At 45.2% G+C, this 17,086-nt stretch overlaps 2 protein-coding genes across 2 annotated transcripts in view; one reads left to right on the forward strand and one right to left on the reverse strand.

Annotated features, from left to right (window-relative positions):
• ECPAS (Ecm29 proteasome adaptor and scaffold) overlaps positions 1–3,321 on the reverse strand; it is a 58,736-nt gene extending 55,415 nt beyond the window's left edge. Inside the window, 1 exon segment of the mRNA XM_083883506.1 lies at positions 3,227–3,321. Coding sequence (XP_083739632.1) covers positions 3,227–3,254 — 28 coding nt within the window. The 5' untranslated portion in view covers positions 3,255–3,321.
• Positions 3,322–7,136: 3,815 nt separating this feature from the next.
• Positions 7,137–14,956, forward strand: DNAJC25 (DnaJ heat shock protein family (Hsp40) member C25; the record flags this gene model as incomplete). Its single annotated transcript, XM_083883126.1, has 4 exons — positions 7,137–7,448; positions 8,464–8,616; positions 10,542–11,012; positions 13,932–14,956. 4 exons carry the CDS (start codon positions 7,137–7,139, stop codon positions 14,052–14,054), a joined length of 1,059 nt encoding a protein of 352 aa, XP_083739252.1. The 3' UTR covers positions 14,055–14,956.
• Between the last annotated feature and the right edge of the window lie 2,130 nt (positions 14,957–17,086).

Here is a 17,086-nt window from a genome sequence, read left to right on the forward strand (position 1 = left end):
AGCCAAGAATTCAAAGAGTTTATTTTTATTTTTATTAAAAAATAAAAAAAAAAAAAAAAAAAAGCCTGGCTTTACTGAGGTAGCTATGCCACTCTTAATCTGTACTTTTATCACAGAAATCTCTCAGTTCAGCCAAGCACAGTTCCATTTCAAATCAGCTCCCTCTGGCATTTATGGATATTATGTACAGCACACCAGTCAGTCCACACAGACCTGTCAGCGATGCACAGTTGTGTAGCGGAGTATCAAGTAAAACACATTCTCCTTTTTATGAAAACTGACTCAAGAAACTGCTGGGGCTAGGACATGTCAAACTAGCTGTACTTCATAGTTTGACTGTTAACCACAAAACATCTGAGGAACTAAAAAGAGTGTCTGAGTCCCCTGCAAAACAGGGAAGATCTGTGCATGAACTCAGAACTTATCTTCACTTTTCTGACAACTATCAGTTTGACAGATTGGTCGAACAGCTACAAAATAATTTCTACAACAGTTTCAGTAAATCAGACAAGAACCTCGTAAGCCCTCCCCTATTACCTGTACTCTGTAGAACCATTGCATACACAAGCATCTCCCCACATTTTCTCCAAAGGGCCTATATCAAATAAAGGGCCCTACATCAAATCAAGAGTCCTGGGCACAAAAGCATTGCAACTTCACCTCTTGGGTGGCAGAGGTAGTTCTAGGGGCAGGTTCCTGCTAAAACAAAAGCTCAAATATATCCTTTTTTCTCTCTAGAACTAAGCAATGGCTTCTGCATTATTCCATATGCAGAAGAAAGAATAAAGTTCTCATCTGCTGTGCAACTACTAAAATAGAAGTCAAATTCTTGTTCAAATGTTATAAGCCTCTGGGAGAAAATATATATGGTACAATTATAGCAGCAAACAGTGAGTCAGGATTTGCTTGTGCTATTCCTGTCTCTACCAGTAACCCATTGTGTGCCTACAACCAAAAACCTTAAAGGGAGTACTTGCATAAACATGCCAGTCATCAGGCTGTTTTACAAGATTTGACTGGAAAAGGCTAGAAAGGCCTGTTGGAGGGGGGATATTTTATGGTTTTTTCCTATCCTATTCCTTCCTTTATAGAAAAGCTTGTGTAAAAGTTTGAATAGTACACCAGAACCCAAATAATTTGCAATATGCCAGGCACAGGTTCTCCATTTGAATAGATGACTACGATTACTCGAGGTTAACTTGGCTCTCTTGCATCTGAACTCACGTCTTTAGGGCAAATTTACTGATTTTGCATTAATTTTTAAACTGCCATATCTTATGCTGCCTTCCAATGCACCCTAAGATATGCTGCTGTCCTCTAAAATGAGAAGCATCCCTTACACAGCATTTACAGAGTTTCCGTATTTGACTGGCGCTACAGATGAAAGTTTCCTACAGCCATGTGAATATAATGCAAGGAAACCTAGTTTTTCAATCTAAAACTAATGGTAATTATTCTTATTGTTTCAAGACTAGTCATCATCCTATAAAAGAAAGGATTTCTTTCCAAATATCCTGAAATTTAATTATTTGAATGTATCAAAAGACAGTAAGCCTACGTGGAGGCTTAGTTTCCCTCTTTCTCTACAGGAAGTTACTTTTTTTTTCATTAGCTTTAATTTTTTTTAATTTATTTATTTAAGATTACAGTACTTTCTATTCAGCGAGAGAGAGGCACCACAAAAAAAAAAAAAAAAAACCAAACTAAACAAAAAAAAATTTCCAAAAAGAGATTCCTCCCCCCACCCAAAGAAAAAAGATTTCTAAACAATCCAATAAAACTCCTGCATTTTTGAAGGATGCAGTGGTCAAATAACCTGAATGACATAATGTAATTACTAATCTCAGTCTAGGGACATTTATCTTTCTAGCCCAGCTTAGGAGAAAAGGCTGTGGAGCAATAGGTATGTGGTTGAGGAGTAATTTTTTGCAGGATCAGATTTAGAGCCTGGAAGGCTAGGTTACACACAGATAAAAGCTACGGAGTTACAAAGAAAAGACCTTACACTGACTGATTTCACCAAGAGGAATCACGTCAGCATTGTAAAACCAACAACAGAATCTCCTGGATGACAGCAGCAGTGAGAGCTTTCACTGCCCTTACATCAATTTACCCCAGTTGTTAATGGAAAAAATAGCTTGGCATTTGGGTCCTCCAGTTCTAGGATCAGTACTGGATCAAGGTTCTTCTCTACTCCACCATGGAACCTTGGGTATGTAAGGGACATCCCCACCACTATCATATCACAGCCTAGTTCCCGTAACATCCAACAAAGAGCAGAATTAGGATGTTGTCTGTACAGAAGCTCACAATTAAAAAACAAACCAACAAACCAACCAATAAACGAAGAAACAGCACAGAGAAATTCTTTAGTACTGAAAGCCAATAGTGCTCAAATATGTTCAAAGTATTTCTTCTGCCCTTCCTCTCTGATGAATGCCAAGTACTATTTCAGGGCTACCAAAGGCCCTCTCGTTTGGCTGAGTCATATGCTATCTTGCTATTAACTCTTCACAGATAAGAACCAGCTTTATTCCAGACCAGGAAAAGCAAGGGAAGAAAAAACACTTTTTTTTTTTTTTTTTTTTTAAGTTCCATAAGCTTCTGCAAAGAAGCAGCCGATCGTGTGGTTTCTCGAAGTCTCTGAGGAGGGGTTTTGGAGGTGACAAGGCGGCAGGGCCGAGCTCCGCCGTCAGGAACGCTCGGCGGCGGCGGCACCTCCGGTCATGTGCCGAGCGCTGCGGGGGCGGCCGCGGTGCGCCCCGGACCCCCGCCCGGCACGGCTCCTCAGGCCCGGGAGCCCGCCCCGGCCCGCGGCGTTCACACGGCTCTGCGGCTCGAAGGCGGCGGTGGCACAGCGCGGGGCGGAAGCGCCGGCGGGCAGAGGCGCTGCCGCTCGTGCCCGTCCGGAGCGGTGGGCGGAGGCCGCTCCCCGGCACCGGGGCCAGCCCGGGCTCCCGTCCCGTCCCGTCCCGGGCGGGACCCGCCGCCACCTCCCCGCAAGGTCACGCAGCCGGGTGCGGCGGAGGGCCGGGGATGCGGGAGGTGCCGGGGATGCGGGAGGTGCCGCTGCTCCCGGTTTCCGCTTCCCGAGATGGCCTCCCGGGCCCGGCCCGGCCCCGCTGCCGGCACCGCCCGGCCGGGCCCCACCGCAGAGGAGCCGCTGCGGGGACTCCCCGTCCCGCCCGCCCGCCCCGCCGCGAGTGCCCGCGCCGCGAGCACTTACTGAACTCGTCCTGCGCGGCCGCGGCCATGTTGCCGCCTGAGGAGGGAGGGGAGGCGGCGTGAATGAGACGCTCCGCACCTCCCACCCCTCCCCGGCACCGGCACCCGGCCGGCGGCCGCCTCTCTCCTCCTCCCTCTCCACCTCTTCCACCCCCTCCTTCTCCTTCTCGTCCTGCTCCCCGCGGCTCCCCTCCACAGTGGCGGCGCCCGCTCTTCTGTCACCACCAGTTTATATTTAGGGAGAGCCGCCGTCCCCACCGCCCGCCTCCGCCGCGCACACGGCCCGGCCCCGCCGCCGCCGCCCCGCCCGGCGGGCCCCGAGGAGGAGGTTTAGGCGGGCAGCACTGACCGGAGTCCGCGCTGACCTCCATGGCGACCGCGCCGGCTCCGCGCTCGGCTCGGCGGCGCAGGGCCCGGACGGAGCCAGCGGTGCGGGGCGCCCCCGCGCGGCCGCGGTGAGCTGAGCTGAGCTGGCACGGGGGGGGGGAGGTGAGCCCCGCCCACAGCGGGCGGCCCCGCCCACTGACCGCATGGCCACGCCCACCGAGCGGCACCAGGGGCGCTGCTGAGCCTCCCGTCCAAAGCATATCCCCAAGGGATAGAGCTGCTCCCTAGAAATCCTCGCCTGCCGCTCTGGGGTTGCTCAGAGAGACCACTACACTGCGTTTTTCTGCCACACTCTGCGATGCCATATGTGACCTCTGCACGGAGCACGCTGGCAAGGCGCCCCCGCCGAGGCGCCGCTGGAAGCAGACAGCGTGGCGCCCGTTCCCGGCTCCCGTCCTGCTGCCTGCAGGGGGCACGCGGGCAGCTGGTGACGTCTCCCTACAGCTCCAGGGCTACTCCCAAGGCAGACTTGAGTGCCAGTGACAGGTGTCATAGAAATAGCTTGTTTCTCGCTTGTCAGGAAAAAAAGGTGACAAAAGCTTCTGTGCACCATTTTTGCTGCATTTGCGTAATGTGTCTAGTTGAGCGGGAGTTAATTTCTCCCACAACAGCCCTCATCTTGCTGCACTTCGCATCGGTAGTTGGAAAGGTGCTGATAACACCAGTGTTTTGGCTATTGCTGAGCAGCAATGGCCCAGAACCAGCGCTGTCCCTCCAACATTCCTCCCTCCATCAAGGGGATGGGGGGTGGGCAAGATCCTGGGAGGGACACAACCAGGTCAGCTGAGCCAAACTGACCACAGCAATATTCCGTGCCATATGATGGCAGTTCAGATATAAAAGCTGAGGGAGGAAGGAGGAACAGGGGGCATTCATTTTTTCACAGTGTTTGCATTCCAGAGCAACTTCTATGCATCCTGAAGTCCCACTCTCCAGGAAATGGCCAGACATGGCTTGTGGATAGGAAATAAAGAATAAAATTATTTTCTTCGTCTTTCCTTGTGCGTGCATAAGTTTTCACTTTTGCTTAGTAAACTGCCTGATCTCAACCAATAAGTCGTTTTGCATCTAATTCTCCCATCCACCTGAGAAGGGGAAGTGATAGAGCAGCTTGGTGGGCACCAGCCACCCAGCCCAAGTCAACCCACCACAATTTTTAAGCCCAGGGCCTGAGGAGTTGACTCCCAGCCTCCAATGCTGAGAGGCTGGGCTCTACTGAACTGCAAGGCGGTGCCCTTTTTTTTTTTTTTTTTTTAGAAGCAGATTTGGGACCCACCCAGAAGTGATAGAAATTATAAGCATTTATTAATGCGGAAAGATGACAGGCAGAGACCAGCCACATCGGAAGCACACTCATTTCTAGCTTAAAGAACAGCACATGGTCTCTGATGAGCTGAGCATTTTTGTGGTGATTACTTACATCATCAAGCCCATATCTGCTTTCCTAGGAAAGGTCGAACGCTGAGGTGATGTTCCAGCTGGTTACACCAGAGCAGAGATGTAATCCTCCTTTCCTAGGGAGTCCTGTACCCTGACCTGTCCAAGACTCCTTGGACAGGTCAGGGTACAGGACATCACAGGTGGCAGACTTACTGTTGAAGCCACCATGTCAGGGAGCTGTGCATACAGAATCACTCTGAATCACAGAATGGGTCAGGCTGGAAGGATATCTGGTCCTCTGCTTAAGCAGAGCCACCCTAGACAGCATAGCACAGGATTGCATCCAGACACTTCTTGAATCTCTCAAGTGAGGAAAACTCCACAACCTCCTTGGACAATCTGTTCCAGGGGGCAGTTACCTGCACAGTAAAGAAATCCCTTTTTGTGCTCAGGTGGAATCCTGTCACCCTCCCTTAGGATACTTCTAGATATAGCTGAGGTCACCTATCAGTTGTGATTTCAGGCAGCAGCAGCAGGAGCGTGCCCCATGATTCTGTGCAATAGATGGGTGCACAGGTCAGTTCCCAGTGTGGGACTGCCAGTCAAGCTGCACTGGACCCCACATGACAGGTGGTCAGGTGTGGGCATTGCTAAGCCTGTCAAAGAAATTTCTAAGGCCTTGGCCTGGAAGAATCTACCACTGGCTCCAAGAATAGCTCATGGCTTAGGGTGAGCAATAAGGCTTTCCTCCAGGGTGCTCTACAGCTTTATGTTAATCTAGCTCAGTTTTGCTTTTCCCATTGGCCCGTGGGCCTTGGCCACATCTATCATTCATATATGTCCCCAGATCGAGAAGGTTTCTCCTTTCCCTGTTTCCCCATCGGTCTCCCCAGTGTTTTCACTGATGGTCTGCCCCCATAAGCTCTATAGGTCACTGCCCTTTGCCCTGCCCTTGTACTGCCCCTGTGCTCAGACCATCAGCTCCTGACCCCGTACTCAACCCTAGGTCTGCTTTGATCTGGGTCTTCCTGTCCCTGAAACCTTCCACGTGAATCTGCAGAATAAACTTCGCTGGAATTCATACAGGAGACCCTTCCTGCCTTTCTTCGCTGAGCTGGCTGTGGGGTGTGTGTGTGTGGACTTGAGTGACTGCCTGTGAGCCCACCCCAGCGGCTTCTCCAGAAGAGAGGCTTTCCAGGGAGAGGTAGCAGCAACCACCATCCATCTCCACGCTGCTACAGTCAGACCCTGAGCTCTGCCAGGAGAAAGCCTGCACCAGGTACAGGCTCGGGAAGTACTCCAAAGGTTTCTTCCCTGGAAGAACCACAGAATCACTGGGGTTGGAAGGGACCTCTGGAGATCACCTACTCTAACCCCCCTGGCAAGTGTCACCTAAAGTAGGTGACACAGGAACGTGTCCAGCTGGATTTTGAGTATCTCCAGAGGGACTCCACAACTTCCCTGAGCATCCCGCTCAGTGCTCTGCCACACTCAGTGTAAAGAGGTTCTTCCTCATGTTGAGGTGAAACTTCTGGTGTTCATGGCCTTTGCTCCTCATATTATCGCTGGGCACCACTGGGAGTCTGGCCGCACCCTCTCGGTACCTGCCTTCGAGATATTTGTATCCATTAATGAGTCGTCTCTTCTCCAGATTGAACAGGCCAAGCTCCTCCACTCTCTCCTCATGGGAGAGCTGCTCCAGACCCCGACCACCTTTGTGGCCTGCTCTGGCCCCCTTCCAGTATCTCTGTGTGTTTTTGAGCTGTGGAGCTCAGAGCTGCACACAGCAGTTCGGACGCGGCCTCACTAGGGCTGAGTTCAGAGGCAGGACCGCCTCATCGCCCTGCCGGCAGCGCCCTTCCCAAGGCATCCCAGCATTCCGTTGGCGCGGGCGCAGCGCAAAGGCCCACCGCCGCCGGGAACAGCGGGACGGGACGGGACGGGACGGGAGGGCAGCAGCCGGTGACAAACCGGGGACAAAGGGCCCGTCCCGGCGCCTCCACCAGGCCGCGCTCCCGCTCCCCATCCCCCCGCCCGGGAGCGCGCCCCGCCCCTGCCGCGCCCCCGCGCTCGCGCCGCCCGCCGCCGGCCGCGCGCACGGCCTGGAGCGCGCCCCGGCCCGGCCCGGCCCCGGCGGCGGAGACATGGCGGCGGCGGCGGCAGCGCGGTGCCCGGGCGGGCGCTGGGCGCTCTGCCTGTGCCTGTGCGCGGCGCTGCTGCCGCGGCCGGCGCGGGGCCTCACCGACCGCCTCTACTGCGGCCGCCGAGTCTGCTACGAGGTGCTGGGCGTCAGCCGGCAGGCCAGCAAGGCGGAGATCGCCCGCGCCTACCGGCAGCTGGCCCGGCAGTTCCACCCGGACCGCTACCGCGGGGAGCCCGCGGGCGGCGAGGGCGACGCGGCCCAGGCGGCCCACGAGAAGTTCCTGCTCATCGCCGCCGCTTACGAGACCCTCAAGGTGAGAGAGCGGGACCGCCGCCGCGGCCGGAGCCGCTCCGGTAAGCAGTCAGGGCCGGGAGGAGAAACACCCCGAAATCCGCCTTCCGTAGCCAGCCCAGAGCGCAGGAAGGAGGATGGAACGCTCTTGGAAATCCTTCTGTGTCTAGAATTCGTTCTTTTTCTATTATTTTATTTTATTTTATTTTATTTTATTTTATTTTATTTTATTTTATTTATAACCAACCAACTGGGCTTTATCTTGGAGGCATACCTTTAAAAGTAGCAGTGACATATGGGATCTGTAAGGGAAGGCTTCTCAGGGCAAAGCATGTGTGACTTGGCAAAGATGGAACCCAGGAATGGAAGAAGGAGACCTGTAAGTGTTTTAAGGCTACAAGGGATTAGAAAAGGGAACTTTTTTCTTTTTTTTTTTTTTTTTTTTTTCTTTTTTTTTACCCCGAAGGGGAAGGGGGGGATGGAGTTTGAAAGGAATGCAGTTGAGCCTGGCAAAATTAAATTTCCCATTCCACAATTACGTGGAGGAAAATGATGAAAAACTCAAGAGAACATGAGAACAATGAGGTTTTGAATTGGTCTTCCACTAGACAGATTCCCTAGCCCTGTAAACTAATTCCTTTAAGTTTTGTAAAACAATCTCCTAATAGGTTCTTAGTCTGAAAATCTTTTCCTGAGCAATGCTTATTAACTCCAGTCCATCTGGACTTCCCATTCTGAAGTTAAACAACTTACTCTATGGATTTTAGTTGCTTGACTGTTTTCTAGTTTTAAATGCCTTTGCACAGTACCTGCTTATTCATTTTAAGAGTAAACATGTCATATGTGCATGGGCAGATAAGTGTGAGAACAAATTAATTGCGAATATGGGAAAAGAACAAATTTCCTGTTTCATACTCATTTGGGCTGTCATCAGTTTTACAGCAGCATGGTCCTTAATGAGATGTAAAACAGAGGTAAAATAGAGCAAGTGAAAGCAGGAATTAAAACCTGAATGAGTTTTTCATCTCATCCTGCAGGATGAAGAAACACGTAAAGATTATGACTACATGCTGGATCATCCTGAAGAGTATTACAGGCATTATTACCACTACTACAGCAGGAGACTGGCACCTAAAGTAGATGTCACAATAGTGATCCTAGTTACAGTGTGTGCCATCTCCGTCTTTCAGGTAAAATTTTGTGTTTACATGTACTGCTCTGTGAGTTTCTGAACAAGGAGAGAAGTAGTGGCAGCTCTCAAAAAGTGCCATTTAATAAAAAGTATCAGTGAGGAGCCCTGTTTCCTGTGTGCTGTGGTGGTGTCCATAAAAATCCTGTAGTTAGGAGGTACTTAGCAGATTTTTGACTTCCCTTGGTACCTTGAACAAGGGTAGAGATTATTTCTTTTAATCTTGTTGAGACAAGGTATGTATTTACTGAAGAATTTACTAGGTTCTCCCTGACTGGCTCAGAGTAGCTCAGGCAGGACTAGTGCCCCAAATAACTTGTGTCAGTTTGTCAATATGCATGAGTAAATTAGAAAAAAAAAAAAAAAAAAGACTAGTAGCAAACTGAATTCAAGGCTCAATTCAGATAATAGGACTGAATGTCAGGAGTTTACAAATGTATGACTCTTGCATTGCGGTGTATTTCAAACACCACATAGATGAAGTCAGGAGAGGAGCAAATTCAGTTCAGCAGAGTTTATTGCAAAGGTAGTAGATCCAAGGCCAAGAAAACCCCTGTGTTTTAGATGAAAAAACTTGTGCCGTTGTTGACTAGAGGATGAAAATGCATAACTTCTCTTTAGCATCTTTTAAATCACTGGTTCAGAACATCATTAAAAACACCCAAGAATTTTAAGAGATGAAGATACAGTTTATGCTGTGGTGCAGGTAGCTCAGTGTTTAATGGGATATTGGAAGTTAGAAGAAAAAGTATGTTGCTCAGAATTTGAAAACTTGAAATAATAAATTCTAATGGCACATTCAACCAAATACCTTATTTCTCTTCAGATGTAGTTCCAATGGCAAAGTTTCATTTCACATCTTATTTCTTATTTTGTCTGTAAGTGCAGACACTCACTTTCCTGGAGTCCAACTGCCAAATCATTCTAAATTCAGTGTAAGCATCTGTGTAAACTGTTTTGCCCATCTTGCTTTCTGTTGTTTCTGCTTCTTGGCCTTTGCTAAGGTTGTATAGTGAGTTTATAGTCTTGGTAAATGGTGTAAGATGCATCATTGTTCAAAATGTTGCTTCAGTGAGACATGCTTGGATGTCCCCGAGAATGAAAGTGAGCTGTTACCTTTTCCATCCTGTGCCTATCTAGTTTCTTCCATGTTTTTCATGCCTCATCTCAGGTCATTTACAAGACACTAGATGGAAACAACATCAGCTGTCAGCTAGTCCTTTGTGATTCTTCTGTTTTCAGAAGGAAGCATTCTCAGGGTTGTGTTGTACAGGGCTAGGAGTTGGACTTGATGATCCTTGTGGGTCTCTCCCAGTTCAGGATGTTCTATGATTCTGTGTTTGCTCAGGCAGTATATCTCTGATTTGTTGTTTGGGGTATTTTTCCCCCACTCTCTTGAAATCCAGAGGGCAGCTGGAGATCAGAGAGGTATGTTGAGTCTTGTAAAGGGGACACTGCCAGACTAATGAAAATGTCATACACTTAGTCTATGTTCAGTGAATTGTTTTAAATGGGCAACAATTTTATACTTAAATGTTCATATACTAGCTCCTATATTTATAAATATAAGAGGAGGGGCTTCTGAGAATGGCTGGCACAGCCTGATATTAACTTGCAGGAGGTTGCCTTCTACTTGGGAACAAAACTGTTCAAAACAGGGTCTGCTTGGTCTTCCTTGTCATCATAAATTGCTGTGAGATACACATCTATACATCCATTTTCCAGGTGTTTCACTTACTCTGGAGTGATGATTATAGGTTCTGTGATACCACAGAAGTACTGTTAGGTTCACTTTTTGCCATTACTGTAATGTAACTGTGGTTAAAATGTGTGACAGCATTACTTTTTCTTTTCCTGGCAAACCCCTAGATAGGAATGTGTCTGTATTAAAACATGGTTTTTACTTTAACTGTTCTTAAATTACAGTTCTTCAGCTGGTGGAGTAGTTACAATGAAGCTATCAACTACTTAGCATCTGTGCCAAAATACCGTATACAAGCTACTGAGATTGCCAGGCAACAAGGTTTACTCAACAAGGCTAAAGAAAAAGGCAAGAACAGGCGATCTAAAGAAGAAATTCGTGAAGAGGAGGAAGAAATTATCAAAGACATTATTAAAAATAAAATAGATATAAAGGGTGGTTATCAGAAGCCGAAAATATATGATATCCTTCTATTTCAGATCCTTCTTGCTCCTTTTTACTGGTGTAAATACGTAGTTTGGTACTGCTGGTGGATTTATTGTTTCACTATTAAAGGGCAAGAGTATGGTGTGGAAGAGAAGTTGTATATCATACGAAGATACATGAAAATGTCTCAGTCTCAGTTTGACAGTCTGGAAGATCATCAAAAAGAGACCTTTCTTGAACGGCAGCTATGGATACGAGAAAACTATGAGGTGGGTAATGATACTGAAATCGGCCAGGAAATAAACTTTCTAGCACAATTTGAAATATTAGTAAACAGGCATTCCTTATTACAGCACTGGACACACCCAAAGCATATATTCTCTAATCAAATGTGTGTTGTGAAACTTTACGGAGGAGTATTTATTCCATCATGATCATATACATTCATTACAGTATACTTCCTAGCTAATACATAAATGTCACTTTTCCTAGAGCTAATTTGCATGCATCCATCCTTTTATGGTTCTAGAGGGTTGTATGAAGGGATCTGTGATGGTTTGAAGCACACTGACTGAGTGCTTCAATATTACAGATGACCTTTTTCTTTGGGCATGTGCTATTAGTTCTTGTTACATCCAAAACCACCACTGTATTCCTTATTATCTGTTCATCCACTGGTTCCAGCTACTTTTACATACATTCATCTTTTTTTTGCTAGTTAGTCTTTGAGGTCTATCAGGGAAACTGAAATTTCAGGGAAACTGAAAATTTCTCTTCTCTATGTTACTTATCAGTAGCCTTGGTGGAAAAACTAATGTTAGTTATCCAGCACTCCCAGAGCAATAATGACAGTGTGCTGTTTTAGTAGGTTGAAGACTATTGTCTGTTCTCCTGACAGTAATAATTTGTAATAAGAATTGTTTGAATTGTCTGAAACTCCTATTTCATCAGTCTTCTAAGCTGTTAATTCCCGGCTCAGGGGGTTTTGATTGATTGTTTGATACTGTTTTGTTTTGGTTTTCTGATCTGTCCTTTGACAGTTCTTTGGCCTGTGGTGAGTCATGGGCTGTTCTTACAGTGCTGTATACTTATCCAAGTAAGGATGGCATAAAAACCTCCACTGGCCACAACTTATCTCTTGCCATGGATAGCCAATAGTCAATACTAGATAGTCACTAGTTCTGTGAGAGCAGAGAAGAAACATCGGCCACATGGAATTTGCAGTCCAGAATTATTTGGGATGCTGGGGCATGGCAGGTTGACCAAACCGTTCTGTTGATGCACAGAGGTGTATCTGTGGGCCATTTGGATGGGAGGATTCTAAAGAAACATGAGAATATGAACTTAGTCCGATTAAGGGGAAAAGGAGATGGTGCTGCTGTTCTGCATATGCTGAGAAAAGAGATGGGATGGTGGCAGGACACCAAAGATAAGAGAATAATTCTTCAAAAGTAGACAGGGGTGAATTACCCTACAAACTTGAAGAGAAAAATAGTAAAATAGGTGTTAATGTAAGGAAAGGATTAGATGCCAGGTGTGTATATGTGTTCGGTTAGGATGGGTTTGCTGGAAAACAATCTGGAAGTCCAAAGACTGAGTAATGCTGCTGGTTAAATGTTTAACTTTTTCCATATTAGATCTTAATATGGAAAAAGATGGGATGGATATCCTGTCGTAGAGAAAAAAATGCCCTGGTTTCTTATCCATGCAGTTTTTAACTAAGGATGATATGGTCACTGCATGTAGAAGAGCTGTATTTGCCACAAGTGGAGTCTTTTTAGCTCACACTTGTCTCCTGTGGTGGCCAGCAGTTGATTTTCCCTGACAAGTACATGACAGCTGCAACTCTGTAGTAATATTTATCCAACATATTTTGCAGCTTTGTGACTTTCTGAAGAGGAAATGATGTCTTTGTAGGTAATTGCTTTAATGAGTTTTTACCTAGTCACTTGAATGCACTAAACTTTTCAGTGTCTGCTGTGCCATCTGGTCATGAGTTCATCAATACTTGTAGAAGTTGGTAGAAGAGGATTTTTTTTTAAGCCACTTGGACTCCTGCTCATTCCAGTATTAATGGAAATGGAGAATAATTGTGCTTTATTCTGTTCTTGTGCTAGCTGTGCTTTTGTGGATCACTGCTATATCCTTACTTGAAACATAGTCATGTATTTTTTAGGCTGAAAAATAACATTGTAGTGTTTCTCCCCAAAAGCATGTCTGTTCCTTCATCACTGGAGATGTCTATCTACATATTGTTCAGTTTTCCAGTGTTGTTTTAGAATGGGAAAGCCCAGGAATTCAATACACAGGTGCATTATAGAGCTCCACAATTTTTCTGCTGTTTCCTAATGGTTCTTAAAACCTTTATGATCACTGAGCATTGAGTTTGTGTATTCATGTAGCCAGCCATCTATAAAAATTTTTTAAAGTCGTGTTTGCACATTGCAGAGCTCTAAATTTAATTGGTGTTTGAGTCAGACTAAGTCACATGACACTGAGATGATAAAATCATGGATGGTATTGAGATTTATGCTGGCTGCATCTACATAAACTACCTTCCAGATAAAATGCAGATGCTGTTGCATTTTTTTGACCTTCCTAAAAAAAATTATTGACTTTGTTGGTAACTGTAGATTCCATTGAAGTGACACCATTCCTTGACAGAATATAATTGTTTATCTTTTAATACTGTAAATATTGGATACAGAGATATTTGAGATATTCTCAACTTTGTTGAGAACTCTACTTAGGAACAAAAAGTTCCATAGTGGTATTCTGTTAGATGATGACTTTGAAAAAGGAGAACAGCTAAAACAAAGAGCTGAACAGCTGCCTTGTACAATGTGTGTGCTGAAAGGGACTCACAAGGTTAGCTTTTTAGAACATTAGCCATTGTTTAGTGTCTATTTTCTTTTGTTGAATTCCTTGAGCATCTATTTCTATAGCAAAAAAAATGTTTTGGAGGTTACAGGAAGGTAGTTCTGCTCTCAGCAAAAGCACAAATCATCTTGAGCAGCACTAGGCTCTTGGGCTGCAGGTGCTCCAGCTTTGTGTTGGTCGGGATCTGCTTCTGCACTGCAATTCAGTCTTTTGTAAAAACAATAAGCTGGCAAATAAACACTTAGACCTCACTCGAGGCTCAGTTAAGCTTTTTTTCATCCTTATTAAACTTCTGTCTGTCTTACTAGGTGTATAAACGAGAACAAGAGGAGGAGTTAAAGAAGAAGATGGCCATGGATCCCCGATGGAAGAGATACCGGAGGTGGATGAAAAATGAAGGACCTGGAAGACTGACTTTTATTGATGATTGAAAGTTGCTGAACAAAATGTGTACTATTGCTGAAAGTGATTTGCAAAACTTTTCATTACATCATTCAGAGTTTTGTCTGCTGTGGCTTAGCAGTGATCTAAAACTCAGGAACTATTACATCAGGCCGAAGCATAATACAGGTTTACCATTTTTATAAATCACACCTATTAAACAGCCTCAGCCTAATGTACATATGCCATTTATTTGGGGATATCAGTGTGGAATTCATTATTCCAAACAATTTTTTTTTCTAGATACTTCATCATCCATAAAACCATAACTCTAGTCTTTCTGAAAATGTTTTTAGTTCAAATTTTGACAAGTCCCAGTTTTTCTTTTTAAACTGAAGGGTTCCTGCAAGTGGAAACTGAAAATGCTTATAAAGGATTCTGAAGCAAGAACCATTTTTTGTTTTCCTCTCTTTTCCCCTACTTTCTAATCTAATTTCTAAGATGCCAAATTGGTTTTGTTTCATGTAAACAATATGGGGATTATACAAAACTACTGCTATTCCTGCTTCACTTGGAAATGGATTTTATTCTTTGTGGGAATAAATGATGCATGATTGATCATCATTGTGATGCAAACAAGCCTTAATTCTTTGTTCTACAGAGTAATTAATGAAACAGTATGCTTGGATATTTTGTGGTTTTTCATCTTGTACATGGGATTATACCTGCTTGTTCAGAACAAGTATACCAGGGAATATTAGTTTATTAAAAGTGACACTTCTTTCACCAAAGTATTCGTTAAAGGGAAAAATGACCCTTTTGTTAAAAGGGCAATTTTGATGCCTTATGTAAATAAAAGTTTGTATATGCATACTTAATTAGTTTTAAATTCTAAATCTCAAGTATTCATTACATTTATCTCCTCTGATCAGACCTGAGTACTTGGAATAAATAATGCATTAAAAAGTCTGTGGTTTCCTCTGTAACAGCAAAGGTCAGAGAGTTTCTGTGATTTGCTGGTAAAAAGGATTCTTCTACCTTATTCCTCTTCAGTAATTTTACTAGTGAAGGAAAGATGGGAGCATAGTCTTTCTCTTGTCATCACACCTCTAAAAGTGAGTTCCTTAGAAGGAAACTGCTGAAAACAGTGCCTTGTTAGCTGCCTTCTGTGGAGATCAGTTGGAGGAGTGCAGGTTTTGAACTTGCTACTCCTGACCTTTTGCACATTTTTGAAATGTTGTTTCAGTTTTCTGTATAAAATAACATATTCAGGAACATGTCGTAGTTTTATGCCCAGCTGGAGATGAAACACCTTGTAGCCACTTGTTCAACTCCTGTCTCTTTTCCCCTCACCCTGGTAGAAGGGGAGTGAGAGTCAAAGTAAAATTTGTATGTTGAGGTAAGAACAGTTTAATAATTGAGAAGAAAGTAAAATACAATAATAATGGGGAAGAAGAAGACAAACAAGTGATGCCCAATGCAATTGCACACCAGGCACTGACCAATGCCAGACTCCCCTTCCTGTACCCGGATCCACCGATCTCCTGGGTAACCCCCCCGTTTATATACCAGGCATTGTGTTCTCTGGTGTGGAATATCCCTGTGGCCAGTTCAGGTCACTTGTCCCAGTTATGCATGCTCCTACTTTGGTTTTTTTTGGTATATCTTCTCACTGACAAAGCATGAGACCAGGAGGGAAAAAAAGTCCTTGACTTCAGATAAGCACAATTTAGCAAAAACCAAAACATGGCTGTGTTACCATTCTCATTCTAAATCCAAAAAAGCACTGTGACGGCTACTGAGAAGAAATCACCCTAGCTGTAACCAGCTCTTATTCCATGTCATCTGTGTCATGCCAAGTTTCACACTCCCCAATATTCCTTCACCTTCCCTATTTTTCTGTTTTGATAGGTACACAAACCTCATTCTCTCAGTCAATGGAACACACGGTTAAGCGTTCATAAAACATCCACACAATAAAAAAAGTCAGTTGAATTAATTTAGTCCATGACTTTGGCCTTCATCCTTGGTAAGAATCTTTCAAGCAGAAAAGATGGCATGAGATGTTGAATTATTGCATGCTGCACATTTGAGCCAGTTCTGATCCCAGTGCTGCTGCGCTTGTTCAGTGTTATCAAAGTTCATTCTTTTTGAGTGCGATGATCAGAGGGAAATCAGGTTGAGATCCCCAGAACAGCTGTGGTCAAGATTGATGCCGTGAGGTCCTCTGTGAGGTGATACACACGCAGCTATTGTTACCACTTTTACACACAGAAGTGGTACAGACTGTTTCATAGTGACATACATCATACAGTTTAATTCATTGGCTATTTTCACATAAATTGCGTTGAGGCACACATGGGACTTCTCCATCCTCCAGCATTACCCACCAAGTGCACCTGGGCCCTTGAGCAAAAGCAATCCCACAGATACATTTGCCTTTGCCTGGGGCAGAAATAACCCAGACTGTTCTCCCCAGCATGGTTTTAGTATGCACTACAGGAAATTTATCCCCTTCTACACTACATAAGAACTTTGGGCAGGGCCAGCCTGGTTGGCAGATCCTCTGATATCTTACCAGGTGCCCTTTGCTGAATACGTATCCCAACATTTCAATGTCCCATTGCTCTCAGCGTAGTCTTTAAGAGTCCCATTACATTATTTGTTCTTTCCAGAGGTAAGTGCACGCTAGGGAATGGTACATCCACTCAATGCCATGCTCTTTGGCACAAATGTTTATAAGGATGTTTAGGAAGGGAGTTTTATTGTCTATTCAGATCTTTCTGGGGTTTTATGTTTAGACAGGACTTGCTTTTTCCAGGCCCAGAATGGTGTTCCAGGCAGTGGCATGAGGCACAGGGCATGTCCCCAACCATCTGGAGTCTGCTTCCACCACTGTAAGCACATGGCACTTGACATCACAGATTTGGGAGGGTGTGATACAGCCAATCTGCCAGGCCTCCTACTATTTATATTTCAGCCATCATTCTCCATACCAAAGAGGCCTCCTTGGTCTGCTTTATGGCAGCTCATGTTTCACATTCATGGATAACCTGTGAGATAGCGTCCTTGGTTAAGTCCA

The sequence above is a fragment of the Zosterops lateralis genome (assembly GCF_965231275.1).
Source record: "Zosterops lateralis genome assembly, chromosome: Z".
In the NCBI taxonomy this organism is placed as follows: domain Eukaryota; kingdom Metazoa; phylum Chordata; class Aves; order Passeriformes; family Zosteropidae; genus Zosterops; species Zosterops lateralis.